The sequence below is a fragment of the Pogoniulus pusillus genome, chromosome 30 (genome assembly GCF_015220805.1).
Source record: "Pogoniulus pusillus isolate bPogPus1 chromosome 30, bPogPus1.pri, whole genome shotgun sequence".
NCBI lineage: Eukaryota > Metazoa > Chordata > Aves > Piciformes > Lybiidae > Pogoniulus > Pogoniulus pusillus.
The window spans coordinates 17,851,674-17,873,979 of NC_087293.1; the positions used below are offsets into that span (position 1 = coordinate 17,851,674).

At 51.7% G+C, this 22,306-nt stretch overlaps 2 protein-coding genes across 4 annotated transcripts; one reads left to right on the plus strand and one right to left on the minus strand.

The window, feature by feature from the left end:
* Nucleotides 1-1,497: 1,497 nt before the first annotated feature.
* On the plus strand, nucleotides 1,498-5,788 carry C30H12orf43 (chromosome 30 C12orf43 homolog). Its single transcript, XM_064168823.1, has 6 exons — nucleotides 1,498-2,076; nucleotides 2,502-2,547; nucleotides 3,369-3,467; nucleotides 3,928-4,001; nucleotides 4,300-4,387; nucleotides 4,746-5,788. The coding sequence occupies exons 1-6, from the start codon at nucleotides 1,950-1,952 to the stop codon at nucleotides 5,089-5,091; spliced, it is 780 nt and encodes a 259-aa protein (XP_064024893.1). The 5' UTR covers nucleotides 1,498-1,949; the 3' UTR covers nucleotides 5,092-5,788.
* A 548-nt stretch (nucleotides 5,789-6,336) lies between these two features.
* HNF1A (HNF1 homeobox A) lies at nucleotides 6,337-21,570 on the minus strand. Of its 3 annotated transcripts, XM_064168280.1 has the most exons (10): nucleotides 21,236-21,570; nucleotides 14,421-14,620; nucleotides 13,218-13,404; nucleotides 12,683-12,921; nucleotides 11,838-11,995; nucleotides 10,002-10,203; nucleotides 8,601-8,792; nucleotides 8,225-8,346; nucleotides 7,805-7,946; nucleotides 6,337-7,237 (listed from the first exon to the last, which is right to left on the minus strand). In XM_064168280.1, the coding sequence occupies exons 1-10, from the start codon at nucleotides 21,568-21,570 to the stop codon at nucleotides 7,110-7,112; spliced, it is 1,905 nt and encodes a 634-aa protein (XP_064024350.1). In that variant the 3' UTR covers nucleotides 6,337-7,109. The 3 variants fall into 3 exon arrangements, with proteins under 3 accessions (XP_064024350.1, XP_064024351.1, XP_064024352.1); XM_064168281.1 differs by lacking the exon at nucleotides 8,601-8,792; XM_064168282.1 differs by lacking the exons at nucleotides 7,805-7,946; nucleotides 8,225-8,346; nucleotides 8,601-8,792 and having other exon boundaries at nucleotides 10,062-10,203.
* Nucleotides 21,571-22,306: the final 736 nt, after the last annotated feature.

Below are 22,306 nucleotides of genomic sequence, written 5' to 3' on the forward strand. Positions count from 1 at the left end.
CTGGGTTGCCAGTTCATTTTCGTGGTGTGCATGAGAATAAATTATTGTGATTGTTTCACTTTTTCATGAACTAAGTCACGTAATGTTGATATTTATGGTACACACAAGCTCCCTCCCAAAATTCTCGATTACAGAATCCATATATATAGCAGCAATCCACAGTGAAGCTCTCAGTGTTCTTTCTCATCGTCACTCTCTAGTTTACTTGTGTTTTCAGCCCAATGGTACCTTTACTCCATCTTGGAATACTCTTTCTTCCTTGAAATTTCCATGCCAGAGGTCATCTGTCTGTGGCCTTTTGGCTTTGTTCAACAAGAATCCTTTCCAAGAGCATCTTCTCAGTTCACTTTTCTGTTTTCAACACCACACCAGCAAGGTGGGAGACCATGTAGCTATTTCTGCTATGTGACAGGAGTTCCTCAGCAATCTTATCTTTGGAATTGGACATATTCCAAGGAGCAGGCCCAGGAGCACACTGAATTTTGCCTGATGTACTTGAGTTAAATGGGCTTTGAGGCATCTGGCACTTGATGTATGTGAAGGCAAAAAATTGAGCTGAAGCACGGTGATGGTCTGTTGCAGAAATCCCCACGCCTCCAATGGTCACTCAGACGGCAGTGGCCAGAGGAGTAGCATTAAATCGTGGTGAAAGATCCACCGAGGCAAGCTGAGTCAGAGCACTAAGTGAAACATCTCCCATGGCAGGGTTGAGTTAAAAATCCATGTCTTTCTGTAAGCCAGATTGTTAGGCCTGGAACTTGTAATTCCTCATGCATGGCCAGTGCAGTGGCACAGGCAGAGGACATGAGTTTTCCTTCCCCTGCCAGAAGCAAGGCATTAGATGCTTGCCTGATAAATTGTAGGTATTTAATGAAGCTTCTGTGTCTCTCTTTTCTCACCTTCTTTTGAAAACTTCCTGCATCAGATGGATCCCATTACGTTTGCGTGGTAGATTTCTGTGCTGCCTCCAACATCAGAATGCCCATCTCTCTGCAGCTGCAGTGCTGTCAGTCAGTACTTCTGCAGCAGGATGCTGCCATCTCAGAGGTCAGCAAACGTAGGAGAGTTTCATTCCAGTTGCACACGCTTCCTACACTTTTACCCTTTAATGACAAGTATTCTCTTTCTCTACAAATAATGCAGAGCAGGATGTTCAGCAACGGGAAAACACAAACCCAAGCCGTGTTTGTTTCCAGTGATTTCCCATTCATGGGCACCCTTTTTGCCAGTAGCACAAACCCAAGAACAGGTGATGGGAAAGAGCAGTTGGGTCCTCTCAGTGCCATTCTGGGGTTTGTCAGCATGGCTGGCACTGGCCGCACCATCTGCCCTGCTCCGGTACAAATGCCCAGTGTGACTGTTCCCTCGTGCCATGTCTCACGGGCCTGCATACGACGCTTGGCTCCTCGCAGCTGCTTCCCTTTGTGTCCTAAGGCTTCCCCGGGTTATGGGAAGGCCTGGTCCGCACCGCGGCCGCTCTGCTTTTCCCGTGAGCGCAGCCTTCACCCGCCCACCTTCAGGAAGAAGTGAAGCAGCCTCGTTTGGAAAGCACTGGAGGTGGCCGTGGTAGTCCTCAGCGGCTGCCGCAATTCCAGTGCGAGGCCGCCTCGGCGGACGGCAGCCCCCAGCACCGGACGGCAGCCCCCAGCACCGGACGGCAGCCCCCAGCACCGGACGGCAGCCCCCAGCACCGGACGGCAGCCCCCAGCACCGGACGGCAGCCCCCAGCACCGGACGGCAGCCCCCAGCACCGGACGGCAGCCCCCAGCACCGGACGGCAGCCCCCAGCACCGGACGGCAGCCCCCAGCACCGGACGGCAGCCCCCAGCACCGGACGGCAGCCCCCAGCACCGGACGGCAGCCCCCAGCACCGGACGGCAGCCCCCAGCGTGCCCGGGCCGGACGGCGGCGCCCAGCGCGCCCCGCGGCTGCCCTGCCCTCCCCTCAACATGGCGGCGCCCGGAGACGGCTCCGACTCGGACTCGGGCAGCGGCGGCGAGGCGGCAGCGCGGTGCCGGGAGGCCGCCTGGGACTGCGCTGCGCAGGCAGTGGCGGTGCGCACGGAGCGGCGCGGCGGTGAGGCTCGGCGTCTGGCTGGGCTGGGCTGCGGCCAGCCCTGCCCTCCCCTCCCCTTGCCGCTCTCTGAGCCGAGCTCCTCTGCAGCTGCTCCTGCCCCGGCGCAGTCCCGGGGCAGCGGTGGTCAGGCGGGCGCAGCTCTCCGTCGCGGGGCCGTTCCGGGGCCCAGGCGGAGCTCTGGGAGAGGAGCCCGGCCTGGCCGGGCCGGTGTGCCGCGGCGGTGCGTGACCTGCCGGGCCCAGGGCGCCCTGCCTGCCGGGCGGCTGCCGAGGCCGGGCCGCTGGGAAGCTGCCTCGCAGCTCTCCTGGGCAGGCCGGCGCGAGTCGCCTCTCGGGCCTGGTCCTTTGTGCTGATAAAGCACTGGTGCCCGAAGCGGAGCCGGGCAGGGCCTCCTCTCAACTTGCCTTTACTTCTTTTCTTGTCAGGTGGCTTTACGAGGGGCGAGTTACGGTCTGCTCAGCCTAGCCTAAGGTATTTTTACTTCTGGTTTCACATACAGCTTCCAACTGAAGAAAAAAAAAGCTTGTTGTGTTTGTGCTGCTTAGAGTTAATGCCTGCAGTTAATGCTTACTTCTGGGAAGGCCTGCTGGGGTTTAGGAATTAGCCCAAACCCACTCTGAAATGCTGCTGAAATCTGGGAAAGCAAATGTGGTTTTAAAGTACATTTCTCATCCCTCGAGTAGCGGGGGGAGGTGGAAGTTGAACACCTATCACTGCTGTCAGTTACAGCACTGGCTCCAACTGTCAGCAATCTCCCAACTGTACAAGTGTTCTGTGGAGGGATTAGTAAGTTACATATTAAAAAATGTACTTTTCTTCACCAAATGTTGCAACTGCAAAGGCAAGCACTCATCATCTGGAAAGCAGCAGCTGAGATGGGAGCCTTGCAGTGGAGGTGATGCTGTCCTAAATTTGCAGCCTTTCTGTAGGCTAAGCTTTGAAGGCCAGGCAAATGAATCAAATTCACTCTCCTGGAGCTGACCTTGCATGAATCATGGCAACATACACAGGGACTGTGTGTTAGAGAGGGAGTGGGTGGCACCATTCAGCTATTTCAGTGAGCAAAAGCACCGAACTGCTCTGATGGAAAGGGCTCAATAACATTTACCTGCCTCTTGGGAATGGAACTGTTGCTACTGAGCTATTTTCCATCTTTCTCAGCCGTCTTCCATGTCAAGTGTGAGCTGATTACAAGAGGATAGGAGATTTTACAATCCCTTGTCTCCTGTTGGGCTAAGAGCAGCAGATGTTATAAGCCTTGAAAGAGATAATCATATTCTTGTTTTAAACAGGCATGAGGTGAATGGTCATGGCGAGGATGGAAATGAGCTACGGACAACACCAGAGTTCAGAGCACATGTTGCAAAGAAGCTGGGAGCAATGCTTGACAGGTATTGGCATGCAGTCCCAAAGGAGCTTGTCCTGGGGTTCAACTACACCCATGCTGTTGTGTGCTGAAAATAGAAATTCAAGATCACTTAAGGGCTGTCATGAGAATCTTTCATTTATTCTTATAACCTAAACCAGTGCCTGGTTCAGGGTTGTGCTGGCAGTATGCCTCTGACTGGGCTGCCACCATCTGCCTTTATTGTGTCAGTGTGGCCCTTGGGAGCTGGAATTCCTGGTGGTCAGAGCTGGCTTCAAAAATGCAGCTTTTAGGTCATTCCTGTGGCATGTGTTGCTGAGGAGACCAGACATGGTCTGCTTTAAAAGCAGGGAGGTGAGGCAGCTTCACTAAGAAAAAGTACCAAGCCATGTGGCATCTCCCTCTACTCCTGTTGCCTATGAATACCCAGCCTGGGTTCACTCTGCACAACCCTATCTAAGCTCTGCCTGGGCTTTTCTGTTTAGTGTCATCACCGTCTTGAAGGACTCATCAGAACCTTCCCAGACTCCTCTGCAAGAGTCTGACTCTGCAGATGACGGTGAGTGCCAGATACTGTGGCTGTTGGGTGAGATTGTTCAGTGGTGAGGAGTGGGGTGGATCCTGGCTGGTGCCAGCTGCATGCACAGCTGACTGGTAAGCATTTGCAGCAGAAGATTGTATCTTGGTGACCCTGAAGGCTGTTCCTGGGTAGCTGTGGTCTTTGTGTCCTACATCCTCCCAGGTGGTCCCAACTAACTACTGTCAAGCACTGTGGCAAGGCAGTGACAGCAGTGGGGCTTCCCAGGGAAAAGGACGTTGGTTATTTTGTGGCTAAAATCTTCCTTTGCCTGTTTCAGGCTTTCGCCTCTTCTCCTCTTCTGTCCCCGGAGACTCTGGGACATTGCAGCCTTGCCCCACAGTGAGAAGACAGCCCTCCAGCTCCAGGTGAGTGGGCTCAGCTGCTCTGCTCCTCAGGGATTCCTGCACCACACACTGTGGCTGGGACGCTGGCAAGGGAGGCAGTTGAGAAGCATGTTTGTGACTCCTGTGCTGACTGGAGCAGATTTTGTGTGTGTTTGTTTCTGTTAGTGCTGGTGAACTAGAAATGTTGGTTGGAGTTCTTCACCTCCTACTGTGTGTAAAGAACACCTTGGCCTCCAGCCTGGGTGAGTGCTAAGTGCAGGCTAACTATGCAGGACCAGGGCCTCTGGAATCTTTCTCAGGTGTTCTCTCAGGTTATTCTGCTGTCTATGTTGAATCAAGGGCAAAAGTGTAACAAAGCTTCCTTTTGTTACCTTTCCAGTGACACAGACAGTGACCAAGAGTGGCAAAAGTACCGAGAGGCTGCTGTATCAGCCACAGACATTCTAAAGCAAAGTGCTTTTCCTGCACTGTCCCAGGATCACAGTTGGGCTAATGTAGAGCACAGCCAGAAAAAAGAGAAAAAAAAGAAGATTAGGGGAGAGAACAATATTCAGGAGAAAATAATAGAGCCAGCAGAGGGGGACCATATCTGCAGAGGTTTGCCACAGCTGGTATCTGCAGATGGACAGTGTGAGAGAGGGGCCAGCAGACGTGCAGACAGCTCAGTGTTGGCAGGAGGTGTGAAGAAGAAAAAGAAGAAGAAAGAGAAGAAGAAAGGAGAATGAAGATTTTCCTCTGCGAAGAAGAGGTAATGGTGAGGGTTGAAGGAGACTGAAGCATGCCCTAACAACCAGAGTTGCTGCACATGAGGGAAAGCTCCTGTTGTAAAACCTCAGTGGCTTGAAAGTCCAATGAAGTCACGTCTTATGTTGCTGACACCTCCAGGGGAGGAAACATTGTTCGCCTAGCACAACAGTTCCAGTTCTCTGTGCTGCTGCTTGTGCAGCCCCCGTGTAACAGGACTGAACCCTGAGCACAGCCTTGCGTGGCAGAGGGATGTAATCAGAGCTGCATCCCTCCCTGTGCCTTCACATCGTGAAACCAAACCTTCTATCCTGGAGGAAGTATATGCTGAATGGCACTTGGTTTACATGGCAGCAGGTGATCAGCTCCTTTTTTTCTTCTCCTAGATGCTACTAAGAATATCTCCAGACTGTGGGGCAACTCTTACCAGAAGCATCCTGCAGGGCCCTCTTGGTTTTTCCCCTATGACGATCATAAAAATCTGTTGCCGAAACCTGGGCTGTTACTGTTCCCTCTGTAATCTGCACCTCTCCAGGGCCTCTGCACATAAGCAGAGAGTGCAGTGAGCTTGTTACAGCACTGTTAGAAGTAGGCAATGCTGTTCACCTTGTGCCTGCTGAAATTTCATCTCTAGCTTTTTCATGGCATTTGCTGTTATTAAATTCTGCTACACTATCAGCCTCATCTGGTAGGTTTTGTACCATGGTGGCCTTCTTGCTGTAATGGACATCTGCAGTTCCCTGTTGAGCTCCCCTGTGTCTTAACCTTGCAAGTGTCTTGAGCTTATTCTAGTCTCAAAGTTTTTCAGCCATTTCACATCTGAAAGAAGAGTCACAAAGCCTCAGCCGGGGTTTTGTTTATGTCTGGCCAGTGACATACCAATGATGTGAATGTTGAGAGTAGAGGAGTTACAAGAGTGCATCCTTAGGGCTAAGCCCTTTCACTTAGTGCAAGTTAGACTCTTGGGTCCCAGAGGAGCTCTTTGCATGTCAAGAACTGCAGAATCTAGGCTGCAGAGGAGCTAGGAGTGACATATGGTCTGTCAGGTGAATGCAAAGGACACCTTTGCACAGAGCAGCTGAAGGAACTGCTGCAGTCTGTGGGGCATGGAAACCTCCCAGCGGCTGTGCAGGATCAGGGAGTGATGAATGCCATTCCCTGGCTCCTTCAGCAGGAGATGGGAATCCCCATGGCTCATGTAGAGAACTGGAGTCTCTTTGCTGCTGTCGAACTTTAATTTTTGATCTGCATTTAAAACAAAGCAGAGCTGTATCAAAAATAACCAAGCCCTTTCCACTGGGACAGCATAATTTTAGAGCAGGTTGTTTGGAACTGGGAATGATTGGGACTTCTGTATTTAGAGGATTTGTAGCTTGCAGTCAGTGATCCCATACTGGCAGGTTTATGCCAAACTGTTCCTGATCCTGTTTCTGGATGGCTTTCATTGCAAGGTCAGGAAGCAAATTCAACCCCCTTGCCTCCAAGGAGTTCTCAGTGGAGTTTTCTTACAGCAAAGGTGAGTGTTGGAGAGGTGGTGTCCCTTCTTTGACAGCTCAGCTTGAATGGCTTGGTCTGCTGTTGGCAGGCTTGTGCAGACCCAGCTTGATGAGGGGCTGAGCAAAGTCTAAGTCCCAGCCACACACCTTGGCATTTTGCCACACTGCATTCAAGTCCCTGTTTTGATGGGATTCCTTCTTGGGCAGCACAAAAAGACATCTGGCTGTTCTGGGCTGGCTCTGGGGTTTGCTTGGGTGTTTTAGGGGCAGTGGATTTCAGCAGTGCCAGCATCATCTTTCTATGGCTTCTGTCTTGAGCCTGAGATATCTGCTGTTGTGGAGGAAGCTGAGGAAGGGATTCATATGAGGCAAGAGAGGCTGGAGGTCAGCTGAGCACAGCAGCCTCTCCTTCCTGTGAGGCAGTGGTGACAGCAATGGCAAACACAGCTGGAGCTGCGCCTGACAGGTTGGTGGTGGCAGTGGCCCCTGAGCAGCTGTCTCTGTTACTGAGTGGAGGATGCCATCTGCGTGGAGATGAAGGTCTCAATGGCATTGTGAGTGGACGGCAGCAGCTGACTGTGGCTGTTGGTGGAGTCAGAGCTTTGGTACAGCACCAGGCTGCTGGAGGACACTGTCAAAGGCACAGGCAGAAGTTAAGTGCATGTTGTCACTGCATTCCCCTTATGTGCATACACGTTTGCAGCACAACTAAGCTCTCCTGGCAAGGGCCATAGCTCCTTTTCCTGTGTTGTGTGCCATTATATACCTAGCTGAGGTTCACAGCTACTCTGAAAACACTGAGAGAGGCAACCTTCAGAGCTCAGTTTTGAGATTCCAGACAGTTGTTAATGTCCTAGCTCATCCTTAAACCCAGTAAGATCCATCTGCTCTTTCTTAATGAGGGGGTTGTGTGCTTTGGAGACCTAAAAAGTGCCCACAGGGCTGGGCACCCCTGACCATTGATTTTTGTCGGTATTTTTAAGGTTGTTTTCTTCTAGATTCTGAAGAAGGGTCCTCTTTCCACTGTCTGGCCTTACACGGACTGTCCTCTGAATCTTCTCCCTCTACCAGCTTTCCCCCCCCCCCTGAGGCTGGCGGAGCTCTCTCAGAGAACTGTGAGCCCCAGTGACCATTGTCTAACTGCATTTTACAGCTCTGGCAAGAGGTGGTTTAAGATCATAGCAGCTGCTGCTCTTACCAGCAGGGCTGGAGGTGAGGCGAGGGCCCGGCTGAAGGTGCTGGATGGTTGTGTCCTGGCTCTGTAAGTGTATCGTGGGTGCCTGTGACACTGGCGTGTGCATCCCAGACTCTGCATGGGTCTCCGAGTCAGGTGTAAATGCCTATGGAAAAGAAAGTCAGCAGTGCCTGCTTTCTACATCCTTCCTAACAGGCACAAAGAGGAGTGAGCAGGTGCAATTTCCAAGGAGATTAAATGCCCCTCGATGATGCAGTGTAGAGCCTCCATTATTGCAGCTGGTACCAGCCAGGTGAGAAGGTAAGAAAGGTCATCCTGCTGGGAGGCCATGGACCCTACACCCCAAAGCTCTGACAAGGGAGCTGCCTGCAAACTGGTGCAGTTGAAACTGGGGGAACAAAGGCACGTGCTGAAGGCTGTTACCTGTTTAGTTGGTGTCAGGTTGGTCAAGGTGCTGAGGTTGGCTGTGTCTGTGATCACCATGGTCTGTGGCAGGAGGCCTGTGTGTGTGTACTGGGCCACTTCAGGCTTGGGGCCGTAGAGAGCTGTGCACAAGAGACAGAACAGGATCAGGTGAGTGCTGGAGCTCTGCAGAGACTGGCTCTCCTCACACATCTGCACCTGCTGTCTGTCTCCAGAACAGGGGGGTAGGGGCACGGGGAGATGAAAGCAATAGGAGAGAAGTTCATGGAGCAGCAGTAACAGAGGGAAGGCAGAGTTCTGCAAGACCAGGGAGCTGCAAGGGCTCAAGAGCAGGCTGTGCTTTTGTGTTGTTCACCTGAGCAGGTCATGTCCTTACCGTGGGGGTTCTGTATCTGGGCCATAGTAGCCATGAAGGGGCTCTGGTTGATGTGACTCTGGACTTGCTGCATGAGGGGCTGCTGGTAGGATGGGTGCAGTTGCTGGGAGAACTGGACAGGCTGCAGGGTAGTGAGGCTGCTCCCCATGCTGTTTATTACAGGTACGCTCTGTGGCTGGGTCGAGGCCAGGCCTGAAAAACAAGGGCTGATGACAGCAGTGTCACACATTATAGGAGGAGTGTGGCTGCTCTGTAATAGAGGTGTCTGAAACAAGTGTTGTGGCAGGCCTCTCACTGCAGGGTGAATTTTGATCCTGCTTTTCAGGTGTTCTGTTTGTTATTTGTGATTTAGAATAGATTTCATACCCAAGAAAACAAAGAGGGAGTGTGCAGAAAGCACAAGGCAGACAGGTACCAGAAAGCCACCTCTGATCTCCAGGGTTTGCTCCTATGTAGCTCACTTGACAGTTTAGGTTCCACTGGGGAGGCCTTGCTCAGAGGGGAACTCAAAGCATCATCTCAGTGTCCGGCTCATTTTGTCCTTTTTTAATGAACCCCTTGGCAGCAGAGAACTGCAGCTTTCCAGTCTCTGGGAAGGGAGGCCAAGCTCATTTTACTTAGACTGACAGTGATGGACTTTGGGCCACTGAGAAAGGGTTCACACTTTGCTCCCCATTTCCTACAACTGTCCAGAGCCTGTTCCTGTAAAGCAGCACTGGAAGATTTCCTCTGTGTGGAAGTCTCCCTATTTGTCTAGGCACTGTAATCCTAGGTGTAAAGGAGGAAGTGGAAACTAGCTCACAGCTGTCACTAGGGAACAAAGCAAGATCTCTCTCTTCCTGGCAAGGAGACATAAGAGAAGAGTGTAGACTATTTTCCCTTATCTAATGAGATCCACTTTGGCAGTAGATTGGTCTTGGAATGACAGCTCATACGAGTCCAGGAAAGCTGTCCAAGTGAAACAGATAAACCCCAGTCACTACTGCAGTACTTTCCAAAGGATCTATGCTGCTCTTGGCAGCAAGGGGAACAGGATGTTTTGTCTTTCAAGCACTGTGAACATGCTTCAGCTTTCGTGGCTTTAAGGAAGCACTGCATTTATATTTGGGAAGATGCAGAGCAGTGAACCAAAACATCAGCACAGGCATGGATTGCACAAGTGCCTTGCTTTCAAGACGTGGGCTTGTGTGTGTCTGACTTCTAAAGCAAGTGATGAATATCTGTCTCTAATTCCGTTGGTGCTTGGAGGAGTGCTGCTGAAGGAGTGCTTGGCGTTTGTGACAGTCTCCCCAGGGCTGCATCGCTGCTAGCTGAGTGCCTTTGTTTCTGGAAATGAGGCAGGGAATTCCCAGCTCTTTATCTGAATCACCACAAGCTGTGTCAGTGCAGAAGGCTACTCACCTATCACCAGGGCAGAGGCTCCTGTGTTGGTGAATGCTGGTGCTAGGGATGAGGTCTCGCCAGCTCCGATTGCCATTACCCCTGGCAGTGATGCCATTATAAGGTTTTGAGTTTGCTGGCTCAGTGTGTGTGGATTTTGCTCTATGCTGTGCAGGGCAGTCAAGGTGCTGACAGGAGGGAGAGTTCCTCCAGGAGCTGAGACCTGTGTGAGAGGAGGGTGATGGAAGTGTCATCTGCAGCAGACTGAGTATGGTGAGTCCCAGAGCTGTGACAAACATCCTCTGCCCTCTTCCTGCCTGCTCTGATGAACTGGAAAGACCCCATTTTTGCTGGCCTGCAGCTTCCCTGTGCTCGTCAGTTACCTGGCAAAGGTCAGCTGGTGAATGCTAAGAGTGAGTCCTTGCTGCTTTAGTTCTCCTGAGAGCCCTAAGGGTTTTACAAGAATGACGTCAGTCCCCTTTATGTTCTCTACAGGGAGAGTTCATCATCTGCTTTACCGCTGGGAGGAGGAGGGTGCTCGGAAGTGAAGAGGCTCAGGTAATTTGATGCAGCAGGTTTAGCTGCAGAGTTCAGCACAGAATCCAGGAGCTGCACTTCTCCACCTTTTCCTCTGACAAGTGCCTGCCATATCCCTTGCTCCCAGCACTGCTGTGAAATGGGCAGTGAATTTTTGGATTAGGATCTTGAGAAAGGTTGCTGAAAACTTTCTCCAGACCTTTCTCTCACACTATGTGTTTTTCAGGCCACTGTGCTTGGCAGCTCCCTGGTGTTCCAGAGGAATGGTACCTGGTGGAACAGGACTGTGCTTGCACAAGTCTTAACTTGACTGTTTTCTCAGACTTGAGAATGAACCAGGGAACTTGTGTCTGTGCTCTAATGGGGTTTTGAGCCTGCACATCCTTGGAGAGACCTGCAGTGGAAGTGCACTGGAACAGTGAAATGCATTCTAATAACTGGGATGAGGATGTTCAGTACCTTATGTTAGACCTTTTACGCTCCCTCAGATGAAAGGCTGTAAGGAATCTTTAGTAAGCACCAGCAAGTTAAGCAGTGGGACAAATCACCTTGATACCAGTTTGAGAAGACAGCCACAGAAGATTTTCTGCACCTTATGAAAGACTCTTTCAGGAAGAGCCCAGCAAGCCAGTGGAGTGATGACATTTACATTGTACTCATGCACAGTGAGCTTAACTTTGCCTCTGGCCAGTGAGCACCAGTGCAAACTTCTGGCAGCTGTTTCCTTGTAAGCAAGGGAACCTGTGTGACCTGAGAACAACCACCGTGCAGTTCCAGTGGCTCTCTGCTGACTGTGGGAGAAGGGACAGCCAAATCTCCAAAGGAGATATGCTTTGAGAAAGCAGCTTGCAGCAGTCTGGGTGCCCAGTGCATGTCTCAGCAGCGTGTGCTGCACACAGGCTGATGGGCTCAGTCTTTACAGATGGAAGTGGGGATCACTGCTCTGCTTGTCCCACTGGGGTCTGATCAACTATCTTGGGATGTGTAGAGATCAGATGAGAGGTGGAGAGAACAGATTTCCAGGGAAGAAGGAAATCATGTCATCCCTTGAGCTCTCTTGTTTTCAGAACAGCTGCTTTGATCATGGGAAATGGCTCCAGTTCTTGCTCTTGTGCTCATTCTGCCCCCCAGCAGCAGTCTGGAGGGCACCTGCATCCCAAGCCTGCTGTTGTTACATGCTTAGTGCAAAATGGCTGTGCAGTATTTCTGTAAGAAGGTGGTTTTAAGAGTATTCTAGGAGAGTCTAATTCTGAATAGTCCATGTTGTAACCATGGGCAGAGGAGCTGACATACTCCACGCACCAAATCTGAAGTACTTACCAGCTTAGTGTCTGTGCTCAGTAGATTCTGGCTGGGCTCCAGTCCAGGTGGAGAAACTTGGTGCAGGATAGTTTGGGTGGTCACCATGGAGCTGTTCCCGTGGTGGCTGCTGCTGGAGGACTCCGCCTCACTGGCTGGCTGCTGGTTGTACCTCACTCCTGCATCACAGCGGGGGAAACTGGTCGTCAGAAACGAGAAACTGAGAAGCTCTGACCGATTCAGTTCCCTGTGCAAGCGCTTGCCTTTGAGTGCTTGAGGCAGAGGAGCCAGAACAGGCATTCTCAGCCCTCTGCAGCTTGGTGCAGCTGCTTCCTCAGGTAGTGACACAGCATGGTTGTGTGTGCTGCAGAGAGCAAACGGGAGCCAGCCTTCGGGAGGCGGGTTTAGAGTGGAGAGAGTCTCAGCAACATCCTTCCAGGGTGAGAGCCTAGGAAGCTGAAAGAGCTCTCTGCTCTTTTTGGGTGGAGAATAAGCTTTCCTGATGCCCGGAGAATGGCCCCCAGGGTCTGTTGGTGTGGACTGTAAAGAGTAGGAAGTACCACGGAGTCGATTTGTGGTGGCAGCTTGAAAGAGGATTCCTGCCTGCCAGCTTTGAGGGAGTGCAGGGTGTCAAAGAGCGAGGGAGGAGATGGAGCCGAAGGTTTTGTTCCTGATCTTTGTGCCCCTGCAGTTCTGGCCTCTCTCCTCGGTCGGGGGCAGGCTCTGGCTGTCACCTGTGCTCTGCCCTTGCGCCCAGTCTGCTTTTTCTACCTGTGGATTCCCCTCCTAAAGGGGTGGGCTTGGCTGACACTTCACGGGTGGGTTCTGCCACACCCTAGCCAGGACTCCCTCTGGCTGTTCCTTACCGTGCACTTTGCTGGGGGAGAGCGCAGGCGGTGGCTGGAGGGAGGAGGAGCTGTGCGGGGTCAGCGGGGGAGCAGGGGCGGGCTGCGGGGCGCTGAAGGTGTCCATGGCCAGCTTGTGCCGGAACGCCTCCTCCTTCCTGCGGTTCGCAAACCAGTTGTAAACCCGCACCTCGGTCACCAGGTTGGAGCCCAGGCCCTGGGCCTGCGATGGGGAAACGCCTCTCTGAATGCACTCTGCTCTGTGGGGGGAAGCAGAAGAGCCCTGCGGAGCTGGGCTTGAGGGCACAGCGGGCGCACGGCCCCGGCGGGCGGCGCTCGGGCACGGTGTGGAGGGGCCTGCCGGGCACAGCAGGCCGGAGGCACGGCTGGTCCTCTGTGCGCGGCGAGTGCTCGCCTGCGGCACGTCAGTCAAACGAGGCTGCTGTCAGCGCTGGCACCCACTGCCGTGCTGCTGGCTGGCCTGGGTGCCAGCAAACGCCCGCGAACACAGGGCCCCGCTGTGCCACTGCCCCTCCAAACCGCGCGCCCCTCTTACCTGTTGCACTCCTCCACCAGCGCCTCTCTCTCCTCTTTGCTGGGGTTTTTCTGTCTCTCGTAGGCTTGGAACAGGATCTGTTGTGAGGCAGGACCCCACTTAAAGCGGTTTCTCCTTCCCTTCTTGGTGGGCAGGTCATCTCCCATGGGCTCCTCTGTCAGAATGCCCTGGCCAGCATGTGTGAATTCTGCAGGCACACAGGGGCAAGGAATTTGCTTTCTGGAAGCAGGCCCAGTGCAGCCGACCCTTGGAGAACACCTCGTACAAGCCAGAGGGCTGAATCTATCAGGGGGAGGTTGCTGTCTTCTCCCAGGTGGCCAGCACCAGAACGAGAGGACACAGCCTCAGGCTGCGCCAGGGGAAATTTAGGCTGGAGGTGAGGAGAAAGTTCTTCCCTGAGAGAGTCATTGGGCACTGGAATGGGCTGCCCGGGGAGGTGGTGGAGTCGCCGTCCCTGGAGCTGTTCAAGGCAAGATTGGACGTGGCACTTGGTGCCATGGTCTGGCCTTGAGCTCTGTGGTAAAGGGTTGGACTTGAGGATCTGTGAGGTCTCTTCCAATCCTAATAATACTGTGATATGGTAACGTTCCCTAGCCTGCTGAACCTGAGAACATGTTCCTGGCAGGACATGTGCTTTCTCTTGCATGCGTTGCATCTCTGCTCCTGCCTGGCAGTAGTGAAAGCAAGGACAGCTGAGTTTAACGTAGGCAGGGCTGGAATCCTGCTTTCCAAAACAAGCCAAAAGCCAAATGTCTGATCTTGCTTGCAACCAGCCAGTACAAAAGCCAGGTTCATGGATGCAGAACTGCAAGCTGCAGGGATGATTCCCAGTGGGTGCCTGTGATGAAGGGGCTTAGAGGGCCAGAGGTGAAAGCCCTCAATGGATTTCTGCACAGTCATTTTATAGCCTGCTGCTTTCTGTAGCTTTCTGTTCCTTTAGCTGAAACTGTCAGGTCTGGGGGTGGGTGTGGAGCTGACTGCACATGGGGAGAATTAGTCGCTTCCCTTTAGCCAGAATGTGGGGCAGGTGACTGCAGCTGCTTCACAAGGAAGCATTTGTCCATGTGCTCTTTGGTTCACCTCACCACTGCATGCTGACCTGGACTCCTCTGCCACAAGTGCCTTTTCTTTGGCAGGGCCTAGCAGGGGAAAGCAGAGGGCTTTATGTAACTGAAATGGGAGAGCAGTTGCTGCCATACTTACGCTGGGCCACCTCTCGCTGCTTGCGGACGTACCAGGTGTAGAGGGCTGCCCTTTTCTGGGTCTTCATGGGAGTGCCCTTGTTGAGGTGTTGGGAGAGGTGAGATTGGTTCAGACCAGTAGTGTCCACCACCTCACGCTGAGGAATGTTGTGCTGCTGGAGGTAGGATTTCACCATCTTTGCTACTCGCCAGGGATCCTCTCTGGAAGGAGCAGAAAACACTTCTGTGGGTAGAGAGACCTAGCACCAGCCCGTAGCAGAGCTGGATTCTGGGGCAGTGCACCAGTACCACCTGAGGTGCTCCTTCCAACCACCGCTGCATGCAGCGGGACCAGGCTGTTCCTCAGTGTGGTACCTTGTTCAGTCCTGGCTCTGCACTCAGGGTAAAACAGATTCTGCAGTGCTGCCTTCCTTGGGAAAGTTCTCTGTAGGCACCTGGATCTCCCCTCAGAAGGGGACTGGTTCTCAAGGAGACTTCCCAACATGTGGCCAAAGTTTGCTGCCTGTGCTCATTTGGATACAGGGCTCTGGGCTGTTCTGTCTACGCAGCAGTCACCTGTAAATGACAGAAGCTGACCAGGGTTGTGAGCAAGGGACAGAGCTTTCTGCTGGGAGGCGAGGGGAGTTGGAAGCATCTGTGGCTGCTGGTGAGCAGTGGTCTAAGGAGGAAAGTGACACCGCATTTCAGCGTTCAGGTGGATGCTTCATGACTATAGATCTCACAGCTGACAACTCTTCCCGTTTCCCTGCTTAGCTTCTCTCCCTCTCCCCCTTTCTTTAAGGCAGAGGTGCTTGGTGTTTCAAGAGGTACTTCTAAGACAGATTCATTGTGGTATTAGGCTGAACCCAGCTCATGCCCTGGTTTCAGTCCAGGTTGGGTTTCCTTGCAGTGATTCAAGAACTGAAAACAGGCTTTCATCACACTGCCACATGGGAGCTGTGTATTGCACAGGTACACACCAAGTCATCCAGGATGATGTTCTCGTGCATCTGCCGTGTGTCTTTCAAATGCAGCAAGTCACATCTAGAGCCACTCAGACTTCTACAGACAATACAAACAAATAGGCAAACCACTTCTTCCTCCTGTCACCACCCTCCTCTGGGTGGTTCCCTCCTCCAGCTGAGGGAACAGACCTATTTGAGACTCACTCACAGTACTTGAGAAGGTAATCTGATTTCCTACTAACATGAATCTCTGATACTTAGGGTCTCAAACTAGAATATTCATGAGGGCTCCTCAGGAAACTAGAAAACATGACTCTGACTTCTTTGAGTGTGTTGATTTCACCAGAGTTCAACATGACAGTGGAAGCAGAAAGGTGTGAAAGCAGGCAGTCTACATCCCAGCAGTGCCAGAGCCTCTCTAGAGAAAAAGCTTTGGTTCAGTTTCAGCAGAGAGCATCCTCCTGTGTTCTCTGTGTGAAATGCCTGGTGGAAGTGGTTGCATGCTGCAGATGTGGCATCACACCCAGCACCAGCAGCCACGGAGCAACTGAGGGGGAAAAGGTATCTAGGATTGCATGGAAACTGTCCTAAGAGCACAACGGGCTGAGCAACAGGCAACAGCTCATTTCTGTGTTGACTCAGGAGGTTGCCAGAGGCTGCACAGTGATAAGCAGGACGAAGTCCACACCTGTTCTCTCAGAGCAAACAGCCTTATCTCTGCTCCCCTGCAGCCTGTCTCCTGGTGCCCGGGTAGTCCAAGGAGCAAGCTCTGCTGCAGTTAAAGTGTGACAGGGACACTGTCTGTTACAGCCTGCTGAAGAACCTGCTCTCTTAAAATGGGAACGTTTGCTTATCTTTCTGATGGGACACTTGCTAGACAGACTTCTACTTTCTAGCTTCTTTCCTTAGACATCTTTGTCTTTCAGAAGCTTCAGACCAGGCTGAACTTACAAAAGGTTTCCTTTCCTCAGTGTGGTGCTTTGGTTTTTTTTTTCTCTTGCTGTCAGAACCAGGGCCCAGGCTCAAACCGTTGTACTTGTGATAGTTTGTACAGCAGCTACATCCCAAGTTCATTACACAAGGAGAGAAGACTTAGACTTGGAACCTCTGGTCTCTTAGATTCATGTGCTGGCTCAGATGGGAAGAGAAGGGCTATGATATCTTTGATGGAAACCTCTGTTAGGTGTCTGTTTCTACTGCACCGCAGTCAGGAGTCACTTCTGTCTTCCCTGTGGATACCCCCACTTCCTTAAGGCAGGAATAAAGCAGGAAGTGTCTGTGAGTCTCTTCTCACAGTGATTAAACCTTGTGGTTTCATTTGCTTTGAGACAAAGCAGGGAGCTTTGCAAGGCACGGCATTGCAGAGGACTCCTGACACAGCCTGACTTCTCAGGGCAGCTGCAGGAGCTCCTAGTTGGGCTGGAGGCTGGCAGAGCCCAGGCCGTAACACCAGGACAGCAACTCCTCCTGGCCCCAGGCTGCTCCACAGCACAGAGAACAGCTGGTCAGATGAACCCTTGTGTGAACCACTGCCCAGCTGCAGGTTCCACCTGCAGAGCCTTCACCCTTGACTAAGACAACAGAATTGCAACCTCCTCTCTCTCACTGGTATTGAGGCTGTCACTGACTAACAGAGGCTAGGATTTCACCCTGAACGAGTTCTTCTGGCTGTAACTGCACTAAAATCTCTCTGCTTCGGTGAGTCAGAACTGCGGAAATGGCTCTGCCTTGCCCAAGCTCTCCTGCTCTACCTCCTAGCTGGTTTTCTGCTTTTTAGCTTCCCTTTCTCCCTAGATGCAAGGTGTCTTCGTCTCTTGTCCTTCAAGGTCTAATCTCTGTCTCCAAGTCCTCACACAGTTTTATTTCCTTCTTCCTAAGTCTTGCTGTCTGCTGCTTCTTGCCATTCAAGCACAGCCCCTCTCCCTGGCTCATCTCAGCCACAGGGGCCTGGGTCCCCTCTCCTTGCCAGCTTCCCATTTTCTTAGTTCTGAGGTCACTTTTTAAGGGCGTTTTCACCTCCCTTTTGTTACCTGAACAATAAGTAACCCAGGTAGTTAGTTATAAACTCAAAGGGAACAAGAGGCTGGTTGATAATTTATAGCAACATCTCAAATTTAAATGGAAAGTAAATATCAAGTTGTTAGCATTAAAGAAAACCCATTCCAGAGAGCTGGAGATGCAACATTCAGGGGACCTTCTCCCTCCTTCACTCTTCATGACTTTTCTTTTGTTCCTTTCGCTCACCTCCTCTTCCTCATTCTCTCTGTCTCTCCCTCTTTCTCAGGCAAGAGAAGCCTTCGTTTCCTTGAGATAGGTTCTGAACTGCTGCTTTGTACCAGATCTTGCTTAAACAGAGGTTCAGAGCTGGGAAGTACTCAGGACCATCCTCTGGCCCTTTCCTCTGGAGCCTGCTAGACAACCCTGACCGGTGTCAGTGCACAGCCTGGAGCTGGGCTAGGCAGAGAGCAGGGAAGGTAAGACCACAGGGCTCCTTTCTGCTGAACTTGGCCTGCTTTGCCTCATCTTGGTTTATATGTGAAATGAAAGGGGTGTGGCAGCTTCATCTCCAGACTCCCCATCCAGAGCCATTCTAAGGTGCTGCTTGCATGGGGAAAAGATTGAAGCTTTGTCATTGCAGCTTTGCTTTCTTTTTTCCTCATGGAAAACATGCTTTTAGAAAATCTGCAGCTTATCTCCATTTCTCTTTCCTAATGAAACTTCACCCCTTGCCCTGCAGGCAAATTGTCCTTGCACCTCTCTCCATGTGCAGAACCTGTGCTAGTGTGATGTATCCCTTCATCCAGGAGAGCCTCTCTGCTTCTGTTGTGGGGAACAGCTGGGAAGTTACTGCACACAGCTCAGTTTTGTATTGCTGATCATGACACAGTTTGCTTTCTGCAGGAGTGATCTGGGAAGAGAGTTACTAAATCTGTAAATGCATGGAAGGTCTGTGGACAGCTGAGAGGACAGAATGGAACTGTGATGGTTCCTTACCGGAGAAACCTTTGTCAGAGCTGCCATTAGCATCTTGTTCTGTGGGGACGGAATCTGATCGATGCCCACAGGTGCCCCCCACTGTGTGGCTGTATCTGCTCTACATCCTGTTTCACTCAGCTTTGGCTGGTGTTTTCCAAAATGTAGCTTTGCCTTGAGTGATGCTGCAAGGACATGCTTAGTCTTTTGGTGCTGTCACTTCTATTCTCTCCAGCTCCTGGAAAGCCCAGCAAGGGATACTTGCCTGAGTCTACTCCACAAGCAGTGGCTGCAGTCACCACACAGCCTTTCTTGTGTCACTGCAGCTGCCCATGAGTCAATCCCTGTTAAGATATGGTCTGCAGTCTTAGACCAGGAGTCACTGACAGTATCCAGAGAGGCTCCTGCCTGGTGGCATGAGTGCCCCGTCAGGGTCTGGGTTTGAAATTCTCCTGTGCATGCCAAGATGGATTTGCAAGCATTGAGGTTCTGTTGAGAATCCCTAGGCATGGAGGTTCTTGCCTGCCTGTCTTTTACTAACTGCTGGGAGTAATTTCTCTGCTAGGCTGCTTGCCCTGTCTGATAGTATTTGATACTAGTTTAAGGAGTTCAGGCATCTGCTAATGGAAAGGTTTGTTCTTAAAACCAAAAAACCTTTAGATGATAACCGCTTGCTTGTAACCAAAGCTTGCCCGTGGTTCAGAGCTTGGAACAGACTCTCAGGCCTACAGTTGCTTTTGTTTAGTCTTTGACCAGAAATTTGAAACATGTTAACACAGACTCCCTACTGCTTCCACTTTACCTTGACTGGTTTTGATCTGTTCCTCCCTAAGCATACTCAGGGTTTGTTTGAGGGGGCTCCTGGCCCCCTTGTCCTGTCCTCAGCAACGGAAGAGAGCTGCTCTGTCCTGTGATACAGATGACTGATGGAAGAGAACTCTGATGTTTCAGAGTAAAGCTTTGAAATTAAGACCCAGTATGAGGCTTACGGAATCCTTGTTCTTGTCTAGTCCCCTCTGTGCTGTCCTAGGGCTTTGGGTAGGTCATAGAAGTTCTCTGTACCTCAGTTCCCATTTGGAAGTGGGAACGCTGCTTGGGTGCTGTCTGGGAAGATGTAAGGCATCAATATCACAGATTTGCAAAAGAGGTGAGACTTGTGCTGAGGTTGGCAGTGAGCACAGGGAAGGCTGGAAGCAAGCTCCTAGAAAGGCAGGGAGGTTCAGAAAGAAGAATTCATGCTGAAGGGAGGGTGCCAGGAAGGAATTCCCTGCATCCATGTGTCCTTAGATCACAGCAGGTGGCATTCATTAGAGAAAGAGATAGAGCCAGGTGCTCTTCTCCAGCTTCCATGGCTTCCCTTCTGGAGAGATACCTGATAAACCATCAGAAGTTAATGATCAAAAAGCTTATCAGGGTCTTTTCATCTATAAATTTATAAGACAAAAGAGAAATAATAAAGCCATTGGATAATTAGTAACTAGCCAGGGCCCGCCCGGTGCCACTGGGCTCAAACTACCCCAAGACCTGTACGCAGACTCAGGAGGATGAGAAGGAGACAAGGATGGGGGGAAGAAAAATAGTGGAAGAGAGGGAGAATTAGCCAGGACAACAACAAAATGGGAGTAACAGCAGCAGAGACAGAAGTGAGAAGAGAAGGGAAACATGTTAAAAATAAGTGGGGAAGAGCTTAAGGGAGCAGAAGAGACTGAAAGTCATGGGAGAGAGGTGAGAGACGGACTGGGCCAGGGAGAAGACTGTATTACTGGGAGTGTTTCCCCACCCAGGTAAGAGCTGATTCAGTGGGTTTCCTTCTGTTGAGTACTGCAGAGTCACTGACTCCCCATCTGCATGGGAGCTTTCTTCTAAGTAGTCCCAGTGAATGCTAAGTCTTGTCATGCTGCTTCTCAGGCTGTGGCCTTTGGTGGTGGGATTTGATGTTTGCTTCTTGTTACACTTGATAGTGACTTCCTTGCCTTTGATCACCTTGTCATTGCAAACTGCCCCCAGAGCAGATGGGCAAGGATCTGGTTCTGTTGCAATAGGCAGGTTGGATGGGGATGGTGCTCGTTTGGACAGACCTCTCTTAGGTCTCTTGTGGGAATTTTGTCCCAGCAAGAATCCCAAATGGAAATCCTGGTGAATGCTTTTCAATTCCGTTGTGAGGCTTACTGGTTCAGGGAACTTTTCCTGTCTTTTGATCTCCAAAATGTTTGCATGCAAAGGCAGATTGGTGTGTCAGTAAGAGCTGCATGTGTGCTTGCTACTTGTGTCAGGCAGCGGGTGGGAGAAGCAGTGTTTTAACCTGCGTGTGTTTGGCGTTTGCTCTTGCTACAAGAAAAATTCCTTCTGCAGTCAGGAGAGCTTTGCACTGGTGAGAATGACAAAAACAAGCTCTTCTGGTTTGTCTGTGGACAATAATGTGTAGCAAATCCCAGTGAAATTAACAATATTGATCTCCTTAATCACAGCAGGGAAGTGCCGCAGCTTGGCTTTAGCAGAGAACCCCAGCCAGTATGGCACTGAGTAGGAGTGACCCAATTTCTTCCTTTATTTGTTTTGATTGTCTTTCCTGATGACTGAAATTGTGAATCACATTAAAAGTTCCAGCACTAAACCCTGACATTCAGAGAAGAGTGAGGCACACAGGCCCTGGCCACATGAGAACATCATGTAGCGATGAGGCTCCATGGCTCCCTTCACACACTCTCAGTGAGATGAAAGGAAAGTCTGAGCCTTTATGGAGAATTTGGGGATGTTTTGGGACTGCTAGTCATGGCACGGATGGAGACTGTGCAGCTAGATCAACTGTGAATACCAGGGACACTAACCAGAAGGAGAAAGAGATATAGAGAAGAGAGCAGAGGAAAGCAGCAAAGAGGAGCAGCAAATCTGTCCTTACTGTAAGAGTCTTTCCACAACAGCCTTCTGGTGAGCAGCCTCCTCAGGGCTCAAGTTTTCCAGCTCCTTCATGATTGGAGGGGTGAATTCTTCCCCGTCATCTGAGGTCTCATCTTCCGAGAGCCGGGCGTCCCCCGCGCCGTTGGGCAGGGTGGGGATGTCGGCACAGGGCTCCCCTTTCTCGCCCTGCAGGGCGTTGATGGCGCGCTGGCTCTCGCTCTGCAGCGCGTAGGGTTCCGCCTCGCTCAGCGCCTTGATCAGGGTCTCCTTGGTTAGCCCCGACTCCAGCAGCGCTCCCAGCAGCTCCACCTGAAGATGGCTTAGCTTCGACACCATGGTCTTGAGGCAGGTGTCTCCTGGGTTTGGACTGCGGGTGGCTCTGCCTCCAGCTTGCTACACCATGTTCCCGAGGTAGCGCGCCCGACTGTCAGCGGAGTGGGCACGGCGCAGCCTCCCGCCGGCACACCCCCCAAAACAACAAAATACAAAATTGAGCCACTTCAGACCCCCCACGACTGTCCTGAGCCAGTGCTGATAAAGGGACCCTTGGCTATCTGTTTACATTGGAGCAATGTAAATTCTCCAAGGTTCATATTTATCTGTGTGCTTAGTAAGTTACTGAACTTTGGACTTCAGCACTGCAGCAGCAGTTCACAAAGTGCAGAGGGAGAGAAGGTAGGGGGAGGGGGAAAGGGAGGGAAGCAGAGGGGAGAGGAGAGTAGAATGAAGGGGTACAAGGTCTGCAGCACGCACAGGTAAGCTGTGGACAGAACAGCAGGGAAAAGAGGCCGCAGCTGTGGCTGGGTGCCGGCCCCACTGGCTCCAGTGCACGGAGCAGGTGCAGCACCCAAAGGCTGTGTCCGGTCGTGCGTCTCCGGAGCGGCTGCTGCCCGGGGGAGGTTGCAGAGCTTCGGCAGTGGCAAGGTTCGGCCAGGCTCAGCCCCTGCCAAAGGCTTTGGGCTGAGAGAAAGCCACCCTGGCGGCTCCACTTGCCCTTGTGCAACCCCTCGGCAGGGCAGTACAAGCTTATGCCAAAGTAGCCAGGACTCACAGAGTGTTCTGGAGCTGCAGC

Bases quoted from the DNA above. Each gene is read 5' to 3' on its own strand.
- C30H12orf43 (XM_064168823.1), top strand. From the start codon at position 1,950: ATGGCGGCGCCCGGAGACGGCTCCGACTCGGACTCGGGCAGCGGCGGC. The intron at 3,468-3,927 runs GTATTGGCATGC...TTTTCTGTTTAG, and splicing joins CTGGGAGCAATGCTTGACAG to TGTCATCACCGTCTTGAAGG. The intron at 4,002-4,299 runs GTGAGTGCCAGA...TGCCTGTTTCAG, and splicing joins GTCTGACTCTGCAGATGACG to GCTTTCGCCTCTTCTCCTCT.
- HNF1A (XM_064168280.1), bottom strand. From the start codon at position 21,570: ATGGTGTCGAAGCTAAGCCATCTTCAGGTGGAGCTGCTGGGAGCGCTG. The intron at 11,996-12,682 runs GTAAGGAACAGC...GCTGTGATGCAG, and splicing joins CTCCCCCAGCAAAGTGCACG to GAGTGAGGTACAACCAGCAG. The intron at 10,204-11,837 runs GTAAGTACTTCA...CCTCTCACACAG, and splicing joins TGAGCACAGACACTAAGCTG to GTCTCAGCTCCTGGAGGAAC.